Consider the following 20,504-nt stretch of genomic DNA (forward strand, 5'->3'; position numbering starts at 1 on the left):
CATTAGGAAATTTTCCCCTATCTCTTCTCTACGCAGCATTTCAGCTGTCCAGCACAAGCTGGAGTCTGCTTTATTACAAAATGGTTAACATTTGCTGGTTCATTCCTCAGGGCAATGCCTTAACGAATCAGAGTCAAGCTGCCTGGTTTAAATTTGAAACAAAGCTTGGCAGTTAACCGTCAATCACTGTATACTGGTGCATTTGCCATGGCAACGCCTCTACCAATCAGAATTCACTTGTCAACCAATCAGCACACTCTTCTCATACGGGATAAAGTTGTTTTCCCTTACTGTAGTGGCGATGTTGGAAATGGCATTAAACAGGAAATTAGAGATGCATGCGATAAAGGAACATGTGTAATTATGGGTGACTTTAATCTGCATATAGATTGGGCAAATCAAATTAGTCATAATACCATAGAGGAGGAATTCATAGAATGTATACGGGATGGTTTTCTGGACCAATACGTTGAGGAACCAACAAGAGAACAGGCCACCCCAGACTGGGTGTTGTGTAATGAGAGAGGAATAATTGACAATCTAGTTGTGCGAGACCAATTGGGGATGAGCGACCATAATATGATAGAATTCTTCATCAAGATGAAGAGTGACGTAGTTGATTCTGAGACTAGGGTCCTGAATCTTAATAAAGGAAACTATGAAGGTATGAGGCGCTAGTTGGCTATGATGGATTGGGAAATGTTCCTTAAAGGGACGACGGTGGAAAGGCAATGGCAAACATTCAAAGAGCGCGTGGATGAACTGCAACAATTTTTTATTTCTGTCTGGCACAAAAGTAAAATGGGAAAGGTAGCCGAACCATGGCTTACAAAGGAAATTAGAGATAGCATTAGCTCCAAGGAAGAGGCATACAAATTTGCCAGAAAAAACAACAGACCTGAGGATTGGGAGCAGTTTAGAATTCAGCAAAGGAGGACCAAGGGATTGATTGAGAAGGGGAAAATAGAGTACGAAAGTAAGCTTGTGGGGAACATAAAAACTGACTGTAAAAGTTTCTATAGGTATGTGAAGAGAAAAAGATTGGTGAAGACAAATGTAGGTCGCTTACAATCAGAAACAGGGGAATTTATTATGGGGAACAAAGAAATGGCTGACCAACTAAATGCAAACTTTGGTTCTGTCTTCACAAAGGAGGACACAAATATCATACGAGAAATGTTGGGGAACACAGGGTTTAGTGAGAGAGAAGAACTGAAGGAAATCAGTGTTAGTAGAGAAATGGTGTTGCGGAAATTGGGATTGAAGGCCAATAAATCCCCAGGGCCTGATAATCTACATCCCAGAGTACTTAAGGAAGTGGCCCTAGAAATATTGGATGCATTGGTGGTCATCTTCCAAGATTCTATAGACTCTGGAACAGTTCCTACAGTTGGAGGGTAGCTAATGTCACCCCACTATTTAAAAAGGGAGGTAGGGAGAAAACGGGGAATTATAGACCAGTCAGCCTGACGTCGGTAGTGGGGAAAATTCTAGAGTCGATTATAAAAAGGTTTTATAGCAGAGCACTTGGAGAACAGTGGTAGAATTGGGCAGAGTCAGCATGGATTCACGAAAGGGAAATCATGCTTGACAAATCTACTAGAATTCTATAAGGATGTAACTAGTAGAGTTGATGAGGGGGAGCCAGTGGATGTGGTTTATTTGGACTTTCAGAAGGCTTTCGACAAAGCCCAACATAAGAGATTAACATGTAAATTAAAGCGCATGGGATTGGGGGAAGTGTATTGTGATGGACAGAAAATTGGTTGGCAGACAGGATGTATTGCGATGGATAGAAAATTGGTTGGCAGACAGGAAACAAAGAGTACGAATGGCAGGCAGTGACTAGTGGGGTACCACAGGGATCGGTGCTAGGATCCCAGCTATTCACGATATATTTTAATGATTTAGATAGGGAACTAAATGTAATATCTCCAAATTTGCAGATGACACAAAACTGGCTGGGAGGGTGAGTTACGAGGAGGATGCAGAGAGGCTTCAGGGTGATTTGGACAAGTTAAGTGAGTGGACAAATGCATGGCAGATGCAGTATAATGTGGATAAATGTGAGGTTTACCACTTTGGTAGCAAAAACAGGAAGGCAGATTATTATCCGAACGGCTATAAACTGAGAGGGGAATATGCAACAATACCTGGGTGTTCTCGTACACCAGTTACTGAAGGTCAGCATGCAGGTGCAACAGGTGGTTAAAAAAGGCAAATGGTATGTTGGCCTTCATAGTGAGAGGATTCGAGTACAGGAGCAGGGATGTCTTGCTGCAATTATGCAGGGCCTTGGTGAGGCCACACCTGAAATATTGTGTGCAGTTTTGGTCTCCTTATCTGAGGAAGGATGTTCTTGCTATAGAGGGAGTGCAGCGAAGGTTTACTAGACTGATTCCTGGGATGGCGGGACTGACTTATGAGGAAAGATTGAGTCGGTTCGGATTATATTCGCTGGAGTTCAGAAGAATGAGGGGGGATCTAATAGAAGCCTATAAAAGTCTAACAGGACTTGACAGGGTAGATGCAGGAAGGATGTTCCCGATGGTGGGGGAGTCCAGAACCAAGGGTCATAGTCTAAGGACATGGTGTAAACCTTTCAGGACTGAGATGAGGAGAAATTTCTTCACCCAGAGAGTGGTGAGCCTGTAGAATTCGCTACCACGGGAAGCAATTGAGGCCAAAACATTGTATCTTTTCAAGAAGGAGTTAGATATTGCTCTTGGGGCAAAAGGGATCAAAGGATATGGGGAAAAAGCGGGAACAGGTTACTGAGTTGGATGATCAGCCATGATCATAATGAATGGCGGAGCAGGCTCGAAGGGCTGAATGGCCTACTCCTATTTTCTATGTTTCGCTGTTATATTGGTATTCTTGTGGATTGTCCTGATGAGTGCAAGAGGAAAGGCTTCGCCAACATGTCTCTATTTTCAGCAATACTCAAGTTCTGTACTACCAAACGACTAAATGTTTCATATTAAATAATTCCCAGAAGACAATATTTTGTTAGTTTCTAATGGGTACCCTTATTAGCAGTAGCAGTAGATTTGGGTACTTTACCGACTTGTACAGTCTGTTATTTTTCGCATAAGCAAGACTGCCTTTCTCCTGCAGTTCTTGTATCTGAACAATGATTAGGTTTTTCATACTGGAATGAAAGGTAGCCCAGGTATTTAGAAGTTGTAATGTTTCAGTTAGAAGTAATTGAAATGTGGGCCCCCATAACTTTTGGCAGCCTTTTTTAAAAAGTGTGTTTGCAGATTGCAGTACACTTTCATTCTTAACCCCCAAAAAGCAAATTGGACATCTTTCTTTTACTCTTGTTTTCTCATGCTTCTGTTGACTTACCTTCTTACTTGCTCTCCAGCAATGCCATACTCTTCTGTATGCATACAATTTACCACTCAACAGAGACAGCAAGCAAGTAAGCAACAGACTGCGGCGTTTGTCTGATAATTGTGGTGGAAAAGTTTTAAGCATAACCGGCAGCAGCGCAATCCTTCGTTTTACAAGCCAGGAAAGTGCTGAGCGTGCACAGAAGCGTATGGAGAATGAAGATGTCTTTGGCAGTAAGATCCTAGTATCATTTACACCAAAAAATAAAGATCTTTGTGAGAGCAAAAATAACTGCTTTACGGTTGTAAAAGCAAAATCCCCTAAAAAGGCAAGCAAGCTTACAAAACTCTCTCAGCGGAACAAAGGCTTTGATGAGCAGTTACAGAATGGTAAAAATCCCACCGTAAAGAACTCACAGACATCCCAAGGATCAGCGATTAAAGACTGCAATGTCAGAAGTTTACAGGTAAATTGTTCATTTAATGCAGCTCCAATGGCATGTGGAACCATAGGAATGACAAGATATTACTGTGACCAATCTGTCTGTACAAATGGAGAAAGAACAGAAAATCCTTGTTTAATAAGGGTAGATAAAACTATATCAGCATCCAACACAATGTATACCTCCTATTGAGTGTGATTTATACGGGGCTGGTGGTGATTGTCAGTGGAATGGAATTGAGGTTAAATGTTGTGGAATTTGACTCAACATTTTTATCTGGTGAGTAGCTGACACATATAGACTAGGAACATCCCATGTTCAATTCCCACTCCCTCTTCATTGCTGTCCAGTAAACCTATTGGAAGTGTATGGATGTGAACCAAAAGGGAAAGAGAGCATTGGGCTTGGTTGTGTTTTTCCCACACAATCAATTTGTCTCCCAATCCTCACTCTTCTAATTAATGGCCACTTGGGAAAAGTACTGGATAGCAATCTTAGAGAGTAATTAGTCATTGTTGTCAAGAAAGGGGCAGGACAGAGAAAAGTGGAACGAAGAAATCCTGTTTGGTTCTTTAGACAGATCTTGTACAAGTATATGTAATCTAATCTATTTCCTGTCAAATGTGTATAAATACACTGTTAATCCCTAAACTTAACGGTGAACTATATGTCCACCCTCGCATCTTTACTTTTCAACCTTGGGGACCAGCCTTCCTTTAACACCAGCTCAGTGTTACATAAGAACATACGAATTAGGAGCAGGAGTCGGCCACTCGGCCCTTTGAGCCTGCTCCGCCATTCAATAAGTTCATGGCTGAACTGATTACTCCACATTTCCACCTACGCCCAATAACCTTCCACCCCTTTGCTTATCAAGAATCGATCTACCTCTGCCTTAAAAATATTCAAAGGCTCTGCCTTTTGAGGAAGAGAATTCCAAAGACTCACAACCCTCAGAGAAAAAAATTCTCATCATCTCTGTCTTAAATGGGCGACCCCTTATTTTTAAACAGTGACCCCTAGTTCTAGATTCTCCCACAAGGGGAAATGTCCTTTCCACATCCACCCTGTCAAGACCCTTCAGGGTCTTATATATTTCAATCAAGTCACCTCTTACTCTTCTGAATTCTAGCGGATACAGGCCTAGCCTGTCCAATCTTTCCTCGTAAGACAGCCTGCCCATTCCAGGTATTAGTCTAGTAAACCTTCTCTGTACTGCCTCCAAAGCATTTACATCCTTCCTTAAATAAGGAGACCAGTACTGTACACAGTACTCCACAATGTGGTCTCACCAATGCCCTGTATAGCTGAAGCATAACCTCCTACTTTTGTATTCAATATCCCCTCACGATAAACGATAACAGTCTATTAGCTTTCCTAATTACATGCTGTACCTGCATACTTCTTCTTTGGGCCTCCTTATCTCGAGAGACAATGGATACGCGCCTGGAGGTGGTCAGTGGTTTGTGAAGCAGCGCCTGGAGTGGCTATAAAGGCCAATTCTGGAGTGACAGGCTCTTCCACAGGTGCTGCAGAGAAATTTGTTTGTCGGGGCTGTTGCACAGTTGGCTCTCCCCTTGCGCCTCTGTCTTTTTTCCTGCCAACTACTAAGTCTCTTCGACTCGTACCTTTTGCAATTCATGCACTAGGACACGCAGATCGCTCTGCATCTCAGCTCTGCAATCTCTCACCATTTAGATAGTATGCTTTTTTATTCTTCCTGCCAAAGTGGACAATTTCCCACATTCCCACATTATACTCCATTTGCCAGGTCTTTGCTAATCTATCCATGCCAATATGTTACCCCCTACACCATGAGCATTTATTTTCTGCAATAACCTTTGATGTGGCACCTTATCGCATGCCTTCTGGAAATCTAAGTACAATAGATCCCTTTTAGCTGCAGCACATGTAACTTCCTCAAAGAATTCCAATAAATTGGTTAAACATGATTTCCCTTTCACAAAACCATGTTGACTCTGCCTGATTACCTTGAATTTTTCTAAATGTCCTGCTATAACGTCTTTAATAATAGCTTCTAACATTTTCTCTAAGGCAGCTGTTAAGCTAACTGGCCTGTAGTTTCGTGCTTTCTGTCTCCTTCCCTTTTTGAATAAAAGAGTTACATTCGCTGTTTTCCAATCTAACGGAACCTTCCTCGAATCTATGGAATTTTGGAAAATTAAAACTAATGCATCAACTATCTCACTACCACTTCTTTTAACACCCTAGGATGAAGTTCAGCAGGACCCGGGGACTTGTCAGCCCACAGCTCCAACAATTTGCTCAGTACCACTTCCCTGGTGGTGTAATTTTCTTGAGTTCCTCCCTTTCATTTCCTGACTTACAGCTAATACTGGGATGTTTATTGAGGATACAAGTGTGAAGACCAATGCAAAATATCTGTTCAATTCATCTGCCATCTCCTTATTATCCATTTTTAATTCCACAGACTCACTTTCTATAGAACCTATGCTCACTGTTAACTTTTTTCTTTTTTAAGTATCTATAGAAACTCTTACTATCTTTCTTTATATTTCTACTCTCATTTTACCTTCCTTGTCAATCTTTTAGTCATTCTTTGCTATTTTTTATATCCTGTCCAATCTTCCAACCTGCCTCCCATCGTTGCGCAATTATAGGCTTTTTCATTAAGTTTGATACTATCTTTTACTGTTTTAGTTAACCATGAATGGTGGGTCCCACCCTTGGAATTTTTCTCTCTCGTTGAAATGTATCTATTGTGTATTCTGAAATATTAGAATTAGAACATTACAGCGCAGTACAGGCCCTACGGCCCTCGATGTTGCGCCGATCATCTGACCTACACTATTCCATTTTCATCCATATGTCTATCCAATGACCACTTAAATGCCCTTAAAGTTGGCGAGTCTACTACTGTTGCAGGCAGGGCGTTCCACGCCCCTACTACTCTCTGCGTAAAGAAACTACCTCTGACATCTGTCCTATATCTTTCACCCCTCAACTTAAAGCTATGTCCCCTCGTGTTTGCCATCATCATCCGAGGAAAAAGACTCTCACTATCAACCCTATCTAACCCTCTGATTATCTTGTATGTCTCTATTAAGTCACCTCTCCTCCTCCTTCTCTCTAACGAAAACAACCCCAAGTCCCTCAGCCTTTCCTCGTAAGACCTTCCTTCCATACCAGGCAACATCCTAGTAAATCTCCTCTGCACCCTTTCCAAAGCTTCCACATCCTTCCTATAATGCGGAGACCAGAACTGCACGCAATACTCAAGGTGCGGCCTCACCAGAGTTTTGTACAGCTGCATCATGACCTCGTGGCTCCGAAACTCGATCCCCCTACTAATAAAAGCTAACACACCATATGCCTTCTTAACAGCCCTATTAACCTGGGTAGCAACTTTCAGGGATTTATGTATCTGGACACCAAGATCTCTCTGCTCATCTACACTACCAAGAATCTTCCCATTAGCCCAGTACTCTGCATTGCTGTTACTCCTTCCAAAGTGAATCACCTCACACTTCTCCGCATTAAACTCCATTTGCCATCTCTCAGCCCAGCTCTGCAGCCTATCTATGTCCCTCTGTACCCTACAACACCCTTCGACACTATCCACAACTCCACCGACCTTCGTGTCATCCGCAAATTTACTAACCCACCCTTCTACACCTTCATCCAGGTCATTTATAAAAATGACAAACAGCAGTGGCCCCAAAACAGAAACTTGCGGTACACCACTAGTAACTAAACTCCAGGATGAACATTTGCCATCAACCACCACCCTCTGTCTTCTTTCAGCTAGCCAATTTCTGATCCAAAGCTCTAAATCACCTTCAACCCCATACTTCCGTATTTTCTGCAATAGCCTACCGTGGGGAACCTTATCAAACGCCTTACTGAAATCCATATACACCACATCCACGGCTTTACCCTCATCCACCTGTTTGGTCACCTTCTCGAAAAACTCAATAAGGTTTGTGAGGCACGACCTACCTTTCACAAAACCGTGCTGACTATCGCAAATGAACTTATTCTTTTCAAGATGATTATAAATCCTATCTCTTATAACCCTTTCCAACATTTTACCCACAACCGAAGTAAGGCTCACAGGTCTATAATTACCAGGGCTGTCTCTACTCCCCTTCTTGAACAAGGGGACAACATTTGCTATCCTCCAGTCCTCCGGCACTACTCCTGTCGACAATGACGACATAAAGATCAACAACAACGGCTCTGCAATCTCCTCCCTGGCTTCCCAGAGAATCCTAGGATAAATCCCATCTGGCCCAGGGGACTTATCTATTTTCACTCTTTCCAAAATTGCTAACACCTCCTCCTTGTGAATCTCAATCTCAGTAGGCTGTATCTCAGTAATCTCCTCGGCAACATTTTCTTTCTCTACTGTAAATACTGACGAAAAATATTCATTTAACGCTTCCCCTATCTCCTCTGATTCCGCACACAACTTCCCACTACTATCCTTGATTGGCCCTGTTCTAACTCTTATCATTCTTTTATTCCTGATATACCTATAGAAAGCCTTAGGGTTTTCTTTGATCCTATCCGCCAATGACTTCTCGTGTCCTCTCCTTGCTCTTCTTAGCCCTCCCTTTAGATCCTTCCTGGCTAGCTTGTAACTCTCAAGCGCCCTAACTGAGCCTTCACGTCTCATCCCAACATAAGCCGCCCTCTTCCTCTTGACAAGCGCTTCAACTTCTTGAGTAAACCACGGCTCCCTCGCTCGACAACTTCCTCCCTGCCTGACAGGTACATACTTATCAAGGACACGCATTAGCTGCTCCTTGAATAAGCTCCACATTTCGTTTGTGCCCATCCCCTGCAGTTTCCTTCCCCATCCTACACATCCTAAATCTTGCCTAATCGCGTCATAATTTCCTTTCCCCCCAGCTATAATTCTTGCCCTGCGGTATATACCTGTCCCTGCCCATCGCTAAGGTAAACCTAACCGAATTGTGATCACTATCGCCAAAGTGCTCACCTACATCTAAATCGAACACCTGGCCGGGTTCATTACCCAGTACCAAATCCAATGTGGCATCGCCCCTGGTTGGCCTGTCCACATACTGTGTCAGAAAACCCTCCTGCACACACTGGACAAAAACAGACCCATCTAAAGTACTCGAACTATAGTATTTCCAGTCAATATTTGGAAAGTTAAAGTCCCCCATAACCACTACCCTGTTACTCTCGCTCCTGTCGAGAATCATCTTCGCTATCCTTTCCTCTACATCTCTGGAACTATTCGGAGGTCTATAGAAAACTCCCAACAGGGTGACCTCTCCTCTCCTGTTTCTAACCTCGGCCCATACTACCTCAGTAGACGAGTCCTCAAACGTCCTTTCTGCCGCTGTAATACTTTCCTTGATTAACAATGCCACACCCCCCCTCTTTTACCCTCTTCTCTGTTCTTACTGAAACATCTAAATCCCGGAACCTGCAACATCCATTCCTGCCCCTGCTCTACCCATGTCTCTGAAATGGCCACAACATCAGGATCCCAGGTACCAACCCATGCTGCAAGCTCACCCACCTTATTCCGGATGCTCCTGGCGTTGAAGTAGACACACTTTAAACCAAGTTCTTGCTTGCCAGTGCCCTCTTGCGTCCCTGTAACCTTATCCCCTACCTCACTACTCTCAACAGCCTGTACACTGGAACTACAATTTAGGTTCCCATTCCCCAGCTGATTTAGTTTAAACCCCCCCCGAAGAGCACTAACAAATCTCCCCCCCAGGATATTGGTACCCCTCTGGTTCAGGTGAAGACCATCATGTTTGTAGAGGTCCCACCTACCCCAGAAAATGCTCCAATTATCCAGGAAACCAAAACCCTCCCTCCTACACCATCCCTGCAGCCACGTGTTCAACTCCTCTCTCTCCCTATTCCTCTCTTCGCTATCTCCTTAAATGTCTGCCACCGCATCTCTTTTGACCTATCCCTTAACCTGATTGCCAGTTCACTTTAGCTAGCTCTGCTTTCATGGTCTCATAATTACCCGTATTTAAGTTTAAAATACTAGTCTTGGACCCACTTGTTTCTTCCTCAAACTGAATGTAAAATTCAATCTCTTGTGATTGCTGCTACCTAGGGGTGCCTTAACTGAAGTCATTAATTAATCCTATCTCATTGCACAATACCAGTTCGAGTATAGCCTGCTCTCTGGTTAGCTCCAGAACATATTGTTCCTAGAAATTATCCTGAAAACATTCTATGTATTCCTCATCGAGGCTACCTCTGCCCATCTGACTTTTCCAGTCTAAGTGTAGGTTAAAATCCCCCATAATTATCGCTGTAACTTTCTGACAAGCTGCCATTATTTCTTCCTTTCTACGCCATCCTACAGTATGGTTAATGTTAGGTGGCCTATACACCACAAGTGACCTCTTGCCTTTATGATTTCTCATCTCTACCCAAACTGCATCCACATCCTGGTCTCCTGGACTTAGGTCATTCCTCTCTATTGTGCTAATTAACAGAGCTACTCCTCCACCTTTTCCTTGCTTCCTGTCCTTCCTAAATGCCATGTACCCTTCAATATTCAGGTCCCAATCTATGTCATCCTGTAGCCATGTCTCTGTAATGGCTACCAGATCGTACTTATTTATTTCTATTTGTGCTCTCAGTTACATTGGATTGCTGTCTAGTGCAGTAGAGTATTTGTTCCATTTTTAAGAAAATGACTTGAGAAGATTGGGAGGAGCCCAGTTCTGCTGGAATTCTATATAGGTGTTCACCTGTTGAGGTGGAAGCCACAAAATGTGGAAGTAAGGGAGTCACTCTGAAATAAGTTTGTTTTTTAAGTTGTGAAGGTGTATGAAATGATGCACTTAACATGTTTTTCAAAGATAACTTCTAAATAGATTTTTTCCATTACTTTTGCATTGGTGATTTGAGACTATTTCTCTAATTAGTAACAAGTTTTTTTCAAAATTATCTCTAGTTTGGAATCTAATTAATTGCCTCACTTAAATAAAGTGAAAATGTACTCTTAAAAAAAATTGGAACTGAGCAAGGCAGTTAGTTTCTGGAGAGAGTACAGTTTAGCATTATGGACAATAAATTGTATTGATTTATCTTCTTGATAGCTGTATATATTTTCATATGCAAATTAACAGGCCAAAAACAGCAGATGGGAAGTCCAGATCAATCAATCCTTAATCATAGAAGACAAGTTCCTATAAAGACAATTAATGTAGCCTGTAACTCATAAGTAATTGATTAATTAGTAATGGATTCAGGTGTTTACAGGTGTACTGCATCAAGAGGCAGAAAAAAGGAGGATGATTAGAGAACTGATGTTTCATATAGTTGCTACTGCTAAGCAACTTACTTGGTGGATGTTTGCCTATAGTATGGAAGTTTAGGGTCCAATGTAATGTTTGAGCTGTGTGCTTAACAATTTAATTTGGAAGCTTTTAGTCCTCTGTGGTAGACTTGCCATTATGCCATACATAGTAGGGGTTGCAAATAGGTAGTGTTTCTGGATGGAAGTGTTAAGTTTTACCAATGTCTTTACTAGTTTACTATAGCTTATTCGGTTTAAGTAAACACATAAATGGAATCCTTTTAGCAAGGTGACTTTTAATAACTCATTCCTTATTACCTCCATCTATGTCTTTTTGATTAAATACATATCTTGGAATCTGTATGTCCTACACTGAAGTATTGAGCTAAATCATATGGAGCAATGTCTGAAATTAATTGTAGTTCACCCACAATATTTGTTTATAAGTGTATGCAGTTGATCTTGAATTTTCACGTGTAGTTTAGTGGAGATATGCTGTGTTTCATGAAAACTGACACAAATGTATTTGTTTTCTTTTAAGTATACTTATTTCCGAAGCTGTTTACTTGGCAGAGAGCGAAGGCAAATATCTAGGCTTGGCATAGGGAATAAAGGAAAACTTGGTCTGTTAGGGTCTTAGAAACAGGATGTTGGCAGCAAAAGTGAGTTTGATGGCTAGTAACATTAAGTAAATTATGCTATAAGCCTTGAAATTCAAAAAGAAATTACCTGATTGTGTGCACTTCTGTAACTTTTAGTAACTGGAACCTTGCTTTAGAAAACTAAATTTTGTTTTTGTTGTCAAGCTGGGCTTTATTAATATATTATTGGATTAATCCTTCAAAAGACCCCTACTACTTGTACTTTTATCTATGGTTCAGGGAACAAAGTTTAGTGTCTCAGCCTTACTTTGGAGTTTTGAAAACCAGTTGCAAGTTATTCACAACTTCATTAAAGGCTGGTTTCCCTGTTCGATTTAGATTGTTGAAGCCATTTTGTACATTACATTTCACAGTTGTAAGTGGTTAATTTTTTTTTATTTTATAAGGAACTCTGTGGTATGGAATCCAAAACAAAGCAAAGTCTACATACCCAGAAGGTCAAAAAGCAAGGAACTGAATCTCCTCCAATCAGCCATTGCACTTCCATTTATTCCCCAGTCATTGCTAAAAATGTAGGAAATGACGATTCTTTCAGTGGAAACATTAAGTGAGTTTATATTTGGTATCTATAAACTAATTGACTTTTAGTTTTTATTTTGATAGGCTTCCATTAGCTTGTTTTTAAACTTTTTACATACTTATACTTCCTTGTGCTTTTTTGAGTTGTTTTGGTGTATATATACTGACCATTGTAGTCCAATTATTGAGGAAAGGAATTGACACCTGTTTGAATTGCTTTATATCCATTCATTACGTAGAATTGATTAAGGACTGATTTGCCCATTAAATCCTTTATACTAAAGGACTGTTGATGTTTCCTTTTGTCGTTTTATTTCGTGTATCAAAATAAAAACAAAATGCTGGAAATTCATAGGTAATTTTGCATCTGAAAAGCAAATTAACATTTTGGGTATACTACTTCATTAGAACTGCATATTTCATCTTTTCAAATAGGACTTGGGGTGCTACAAACTGTTAATGAGTTACAATATGAACTCTGAGCCCAGGAGTGTGAAGTACTCCTGGAGCAATAAATGCTATGAGCGCACTACTATCTGTCTATTCAAATGTGAATCTGCTTCAGAGAAACTGTTGACAGTATGTTGGTGTACTCAACACTTGGGTCATATAGTAAGATGGGGGTTAGTACCAGCAAAGTACTCAAACAAAGTTACTGATACTAATTGAATTTTGCATCTGAAAGAATGGTGAAGACTAATTTAGTTGTAATTAAATATTTAATTGGCCTGTGAATTTAGTCATAGACACTGGGTAGAAGTAAGCTTATGGGCGAAGTCCTGGTTACAGGTTACCTATCTATCTCAGCAAAGATGTCGAAATAAAGTTCTTGTGCCAAGAGGGAGAAGAAATATTTCTGTAGAACTCTGTTTTCTATTACCACCTTTGTGTGCAAAACTCAATTGAAACACAACAAACAGCTTTCTAACATTAAAAGTGCTCAGGTATAACCATGTTTCAAGTAACTTTTTGCAGAAGTAAGCTTAAAAATATTGCTTAAAGTCTACCTATTTCTTAAATAGGAGAGAAACACCAACTTCTAGAAGTTTCCAGGAGTCTCCCATGGACAAAATTGAGAAGAAAGTTGACTTCCATATCAGTTCCCCTTCTGCTTTTTCTAAGCTGTCAATTTCAAGACATAACACACCTCCTATTCCAGGCCATGGTTCCTGGTCTGCAAGGTAATTTTTTTTCTAACTTCTACTTTCCCTTTTCATTTTTAAAAAAAAGTATGTACATCATCCAAGAGTTATTTAGAGACAACCCTTTAAAATTAGCCACTAGTAAAGAATTGTATTAGGAGCTTTGGAGTGCAAATTCAGCATTGGAACATTTGCTGCATGAGCAGTGCTTTGATACTTCTGGTAAAATTTTAATATGTTACCTCTTAATTATCCTAGGACTCTATCCCCAAGCCTTTCAAACCAGTCCTCTTTAAGTGCAAATCAAGCAAACCAAACTCATTATTCTGACCCTCCGACTGACCCATTTGCAAATGGAGCAGACATACAGGTCAGCAACTTGGATTACAGGATGTCCAGAAAGGAACTACAGCAAATATTGCATGAGATTTTCTTCAGGCATGGCAAGGTAAACTGCTCAAATAGTAATACTTCAGGTTGAATATTGTTTTGTAGCTGCACTCCAGTATAGCAAAATTGCAGAGCTCTAAATAAAAAAAGTCAGTAGTAGCTGTGAAGCTTTTGTCCTTTTTTGGGTGACTGACTTTTTCAAAGATTTGTATAGGGTTAGAAATAAAATTGGAATGTAAATTTGTGACTTGGTCACAAGCTGTACTGAGTATAAAAACCCTGAAAGAACATTAATTGCACCTTTTATACCATTTGACTGTAGGTCTGTGTTGCTCTTGAACCTGAAGATAGTGACCATAATCTCATTTTCAAGTTTTAGAATTTGCATTTGTGATTGTGCTTCACTCTTTCATCTTTTGTCCTATACTTGTTAAAATTTTCTCACTATAATGTCTGCTTCTATACTGTAAGCATACTTTGTATGGTAATCCTGCCTTGCTGCAATGACTTGTATTTTTGGGATACTTTGAGCCATAGTTATACAGCACAGAAATAAGCCCTTCGGCCCATTGTGTCTGTGCCAATCATCAAGCACCTGACTCTTCTAATTCCATTTTCCAGCACTTGGCCCGTAGCCATATGCTATGGCACTGGATATCTCAGTCCTGTTGGGAAAGTATTTGTGTTGTGGCATCTTGTAACTAATCTGTAGTCAAGGTTTTGACTGTCTCGCAAGTTTTCATTTATATTCCAACATTTACTTAATATCCTATAAGGCTACGAGCCTGTAAAAATATGATACTACTCTATCTGATCATCACTCCGATATTAGCTATACTTCCAGTGATGTTTGTTAACCTCTTCCTTGCGGCAGAAGGAGGGTGTTTACTGAGGGGAGCTAAGATGGAAATTGCCATTTTATTGTAGTTATTAATTTACATCTTTGTTACTACCTTGTTGAATGCATTAACTGATCTGTTTAAGCATACAGTTTCCTGTCAGATTATTGATTTTTAATTCGGTTTTGGTTGATCTACCTCATTTAAACAAGTTAATTGAATTGGAGTACTCGATAGAAGCATTTCATAGAACCTTTTTTTTGGGGAAGTGAGACAGTGAGTTGGGTCTAGAAATTTTCTTCCAATGTTGCTAATCGTGGACTGTTCAGTGGGAGTAATTGCTAGACTGATAACTAAAATCTCTACTTTTTATTTTTGTCTATGCTACCACATTAGTTGAGATATGGTAACTTAGCACACATCAAGAACCACATGTAGATCTGATATGGTCTGTATAGCTCAATACCACACCTGTTGCATTTAGCCATTAAGCTATGAGGGGAGTAGGCCTGGCTATTTCTTGGAGTTTTTATAATTTTATTAGTTGGTTAATAGCTTGCAATTAGATGTGTTTTCTCATGCATTATCAAGAGTTCTTGCATGACTAATTTAAAACAATAGATTTCTGAATTTAAAAAAATCTTAGCCCAAAAATGAACCATATCTGGAAGCTTTGTTTGTGTCTAATCCTGAATATGTAGGTAAAGAATGTGGAACTGAGTCCTCATACAGATTATCAGCTGAAAGCAACAGTTCAAATGGGGAGCCTCCAGGAAGCAATCTCAGCTGTCAATAGTTTGCACAGATACAAAATAGGAAGCAAGAGAGTCCAAGTGTCATTAGCTACCGGAAGCACCAATAAATCTCTGGCTTTACTTGGGTAAGATTGTTTCAGCTTCTTAGCTACCATATGCTTAAAATTTCTTTTGCTGGCTAGTACTTTTCATCTTTATATTTGCCAAACTTTGACTATTTGGGGGGCTATGTTTTAAATGTATTTAATCTGTCCTTTATAACATTTAAATTTTTAGTGATTAAGGATGAGTTGACAGAATTAGTTCTTAACGTTAACTTTCAACTGCCAGTAAATTTTTTAGAAATTGGTATTGTGCACATAACCTGAGGTGTGTGTGCAAAGCTTTGCTCTTTGATTCAAGTGAAATGTGAATAATCAGTGTAACTACATTTCCACAAGTCCAAACAGTACTGGTACCAACTGAGGTGCCACCATAAAACACATGTATTGAAGTCGTGCCTTCAGATAGCTTTGTGTAAAGCTGGTGAGATGGGAGAGGGTTCTGGTGGTGGTTAATGCGTCTATACCATCTTGTTACTTTTTACCAGATCCCGTTTGCACACTGATGGAACCACTACAACTCTCTCTCGCCCCTGCCCCGTATCTGACCAAAACAGTGCATTCTTCACCTTGAACACACACATTCTGTGGTATTGGTTCAACCAAAAAGTGTGTTTAGGACTCAGTGCCATGGCCCCACTTGTAAGCTTTGTTTTTCTCAACCAGTTTAAAAGCTATTCTGTTTTAATTGCAACATTGACCTGACACACAAAAAGGAAGTGTTGTAATCTATTACAATGAAAAGCCCACAAAATAAGCATTTTTCAATTTTTTTTTGTTTCTGTGAGGTAAGGAAGTCTGATGGTATGGAGTGGTAACAAAAATGTCAGTAACCTATACTCAAAGAAGATTAAACTCTGAAATTTGGCTTTTTTTAATTAAAGTAAAATATCAAAGATTGGTCTCTTCACCGTATCTTGGGTTGCTATCTGTGGCTGAGTATTCAAAAAGAAATCTTACAAAACTATTTTTGGTTTTGATAGCTTGTGTAGTATTCAGAAATGTCATGAATGAATGTCTTTCTTTGACTTTTTATTTTATTTTATATTTTATACAGGTCTGAGACCATGTCCATTCTGCAGGATGCCCCAGCATGTTGCTTGCCACTGTTCAAATTCACAGAGATTTATGAGAAAAGGTACAGATTGTAGTTCTGTGAGCTGTTAGTACACTTAATTTAGTATACCAATTATTCTGTGGCAATATATTCATCCTTTTGATTTGAGAAGTGTTTGAGGGAAAGGAGAACAAATTAAGCAGTTAAGACTTGCTCTATCTCTCTACTCCCGATCCTGGAGTCAGGTGCCCCTTTTCCCTCTGATCTGTGTTACATAGTGTAAAAGTTAAAATTCTAGGATAAGTGAAAATTAACTATTGCATTGTATCTGACTATTAGTTCTACTGTAGAAATGCAAATTTATACACTAAATTCATAAGCTGCTGTCACACAAAAATGTTCATACCTCTTCAGTTGTGATACTGGGTGTTGGGTGGTAGTAGGAAGTGTTTAAAGACAATAGTTATGAAGTAGGGAATTGGTTGAATTGTTTCACACTGACACATTTCATCTCAATGACATATAAATTATCAAATTATGTTTTAAATGTAAAGTTTCTTAAACATTGTTACAGATTTTACTTTTAGACAAATTAATCTGCTCAGTTCAGCAGTATTTCTATTACAAAGCACTTGTATATTTATACATAGCTTGTAGCACAGAACTGGTTAGCACACTACAGAAAATTCCATAACTGTTTAGTATATAACTTTTTAAATCTACTTCCATCCAGATTTGGACACAAATTGATTGTGTCTGATTTATACAAATTAACGGACACGGTGGCTATTCGTGACCAAGTAAATGGACGAATGGTTTGTCTCCTGCCCAGCAGTCAGGCTAGGCAGAGCCCATTGGGCTCTGTATTATCATATGATGGTTCATCAGCCAATTGCAGCCCAGTAATATTTGAAGAACTAGAATACCATGAACCAATCTGCAAACAGCACTGCTCCAATAATGGCTATAGGTAGGAATCCAATTTCTATTGGTAGTTGTCTATATTCTATCAACATTCGTTCCATTTTATGTCAAATGGTTAAGAATAAGCTTTAAGACATCTTTAGCTGCCTCCTTAATTACTTGGAAAGGATGAATGTTATTTTATTATCTATAGTATGACATTTGCATAAGTCATTACAATTTACAAGTAATAGAGATGTGCTGCATGAGAGCAAGTGTTTGAGTACTTAATTTGCGCAAACCAAGTAAGTCTTCACTTTTGCACAACCTAAAGACACTTATTCTTTTGCAGTATTTTGTTATGTTAATGACCAAGTTTTTGAGATGAATATAAAAGTGTGTGCCTTGGAATAACATTTAGTTTCCTTTTTCAGTTCCGGTGAAAATGAATTTGATCCAGATTCTTACAAAATACCATTCATAATATTGTCCCTAAAAATATTTGCACCACAGGTTCATAGCTTGTTACATACCCATGAGGGTACTGTGCCTCTCCTTAGGTGAGTGCTCTATTCTCTATTATTTGCATCATTCAATTTATTGTTTGAATTGGAGAGAAAAATGGCAGTGTTTCTAAAGTTTCATGCCTGCCTTGTAATGTGCCTAAACTTCCTGCACTCTACTTGCCTTTAATTTGTTGGGTCATTGTAAAAGGTCTGTGAAAACCTACTTGTTAGCTTTATTGCCAACAGTTTCAAAAATGTCCAATATTGTCTTTATCATGACTGACCTGTCATGATATTCTCCATTCAGTTGCAGAAGTGCATTGACAGGGCTGCTTGACGTGGGCTAGTAAAATCCCATCTTTCCTGGTACTAGGGTTGCCAACTCTGGAGGCATTCCTGCAGGTTAACCATGCGACATTCTGATCAATAATTAATAATGGTAATACTCAGGTTCCTTTCATAACCGATGGCAATATAATCATTCGATCTATATGTAAGTGTAATAGGTGTAACGTCCCAATAGCCTAACTAATAACTAGTAGTGATATTATAGCCCCCTGAGTTTCACAGCTCGAATTTCCAGCACTTTCAGTAGGCCCGAACACTCTTATCTCCTAGGACTCTAGTTTAGACAGTCTGGCTGTGACTTTGTTTTTCAGTCAGAGGTCGGGAACACGATGCTTGTATAATTTCTAGCTACTGACCTCGTGCCACATCTTCAAATGTATATACCCTAATTGGGCCAGCAGCAAGCTTAGTGCGCAATTAGGAGTGCCCGTCTCTGCCAGGAGGTGGGAGCTGCCTGGTGAGCATAATTGTCAAAGGCAGACAGCAACCATGACTGGGCCTGCTGCTGCTTTGCAGAAGAGAGGAGACCAGACGTTGGAGGGCCAGCTGCTTCACTGTGCAGGGAAGTGGCCACATAGCACCTGATCTCTCTCTCAAAAAAAACTTGTGGCAAAAATGTTTCCTCATAAAATTACTTAATTGCTCCCCACATTGAACCCAACAGCTTGCACCAGACTGTTCAGGTTTGGCAATTTGTGAATTGAAAATCCCCTTCTGGCTCTCCCTGGCCCTTTAATAAGCTCCTCTGAGTTTAACAGGCTGTTAATTGGAGGCAAGCAAGTTCCCTATGGGCGATTAAAAATCCTGGCCTTGTGAACTTGGGAGAACCAATCTGTACTTTGACTTCATCTCAACCAGGTGACACAGGCGAACCTGAACGAGAGGTTGCTTAAGGAGTAGTTGGATTGGTGTTTGGAGTTATTCTCAAAGGGAACATTGTCCTGAACTCAGCTCAGCACTAACCTTTCTAAACCACTCCCTGGCTCGAGCTCAATAAAGGAGGGTTTTCATATAATAGAAACTACAGTATAGAAGGAGGCCATTCATTCCCCAGTCTCTCAGTGCTGGTGCGCTTTCCTGTAACCCCATTTTCCCCCAAATCCTTTCATATTCCTCCTTTTACAAACATTTATTCTATCCTCTTTAAATGATCTAGTCTCTATCAGCCATTTGTGCAGCATTCCATGGCCCTCTGTTCCAAGGAACTTCCTTCTCTTGTGCCCCTTAGTTCTTCCAGCGAAAATCCTCTCGTTCCTAGGTTTCACTTTTTTTTGTCCCCCATCTGCTGGCTGCCCCTCTCCGCACTGCTCCCACTCAATACATTGCAATTGCTGGTGTTCTTCCTGACCCTGCAGAAAATGCTGGTCCCCATTGCAGTCTCCCTTCGCCTGAGTCCTCGCCCCCGGTCTCTCTCGCTTTCTCCTGCTTGGTCCCAGGGTTCTGCTGTTATGTGGTTATGTCACCAAGCCAGAGCCTTCCCTTCAGCGGCAGCCCATGGTATTGTGGGATGAAACAGTGGAGCTGTTGCGAAGGGAAATTTGAAACACCAGGATCTCCCAATTGCTAGCTGCAGCCCCTAGGAGACTCCATGGCAATGTTAGTTGGTACTAGAATATTGCAAAATATAAATATTATAATGCACAGCAACTTGTTAACTCCGTGTTTAATATTAAAGCTACATATCGACACTACCTATAAGGACTGAGTTATGAGGTTAAGTTAGATTTGCTAAAAATAAATGCTGGAAATATACAACAGGTCCATCAGCATCTGTGAAGAGACAAGTTAACATTTTGCATCTGATTTCCAGCACTTGCCGTTTTTGTGAAATTAATTAAAAGTTAGATATATCTTTACAATTCTTACTGGAGTATGAGTAATGTTTTTGTAATGTGCATTCCACTTTAAATTGTTTGAAACCCTGGCATTGACAAAATGGCATAGAAGGCAATTGCAAGAAAGGAATTTTTGCTTTTCCTGTACATAACCAATATGTTAACTATCTGAAGCTCTAATGTGTTCACTCACTTTTTAAAAAAAAAACTGCACATAATTCTTAGCTTCAATCCTTGTTCCTCCGATAAATGTATTTGAGATTGTCATTGCTTGAATTGGGTGCTGCAAACTTTCTGCTGCAGTTCCCTGACTGACCAGTAGCGTCAGCAGATCACTGGATTTAAATTAAACAAAACATGCTGAATGAGATA

The 20,504-nt window shown here is 40.0% G+C and overlaps 1 protein-coding gene across 4 annotated transcripts in view; it reads left to right on the plus strand.

The window, feature by feature from the left end:
• Positions 1-20,504, plus strand: part of LOC137383414 (meiosis regulator and mRNA stability factor 1) — a 69,758-nt gene that overhangs the window by 23,720 nt on the left and 25,534 nt on the right. For all 4 annotated transcript variants that reach the window (XM_068056224.1, XM_068056223.1, XM_068056225.1 and 1 more), the window contains exons 8-15: positions 3,371-3,805; positions 12,124-12,284; positions 13,279-13,437; positions 13,657-13,846; positions 15,329-15,507; positions 16,541-16,621; positions 17,274-17,510; positions 17,878-18,003. In XM_068056224.1, coding sequence (XP_067912325.1) covers positions 3,371-3,805; positions 12,124-12,284; positions 13,279-13,437; positions 13,657-13,846; positions 15,329-15,507; positions 16,541-16,621; positions 17,274-17,510; positions 17,878-18,003 — 1,568 coding nt within the window. The remainder of the gene's footprint in view (positions 1-3,370; positions 3,806-12,123; positions 12,285-13,278; positions 13,438-13,656; positions 13,847-15,328; positions 15,508-16,540; positions 16,622-17,273; positions 17,511-17,877; positions 18,004-20,504) is intronic.

The sequence above is a fragment of the Heterodontus francisci genome, chromosome 24 (assembly GCF_036365525.1).
Source record: "Heterodontus francisci isolate sHetFra1 chromosome 24, sHetFra1.hap1, whole genome shotgun sequence".
Lineage (NCBI taxonomy): Eukaryota > Metazoa > Chordata > Chondrichthyes > Heterodontiformes > Heterodontidae > Heterodontus > Heterodontus francisci.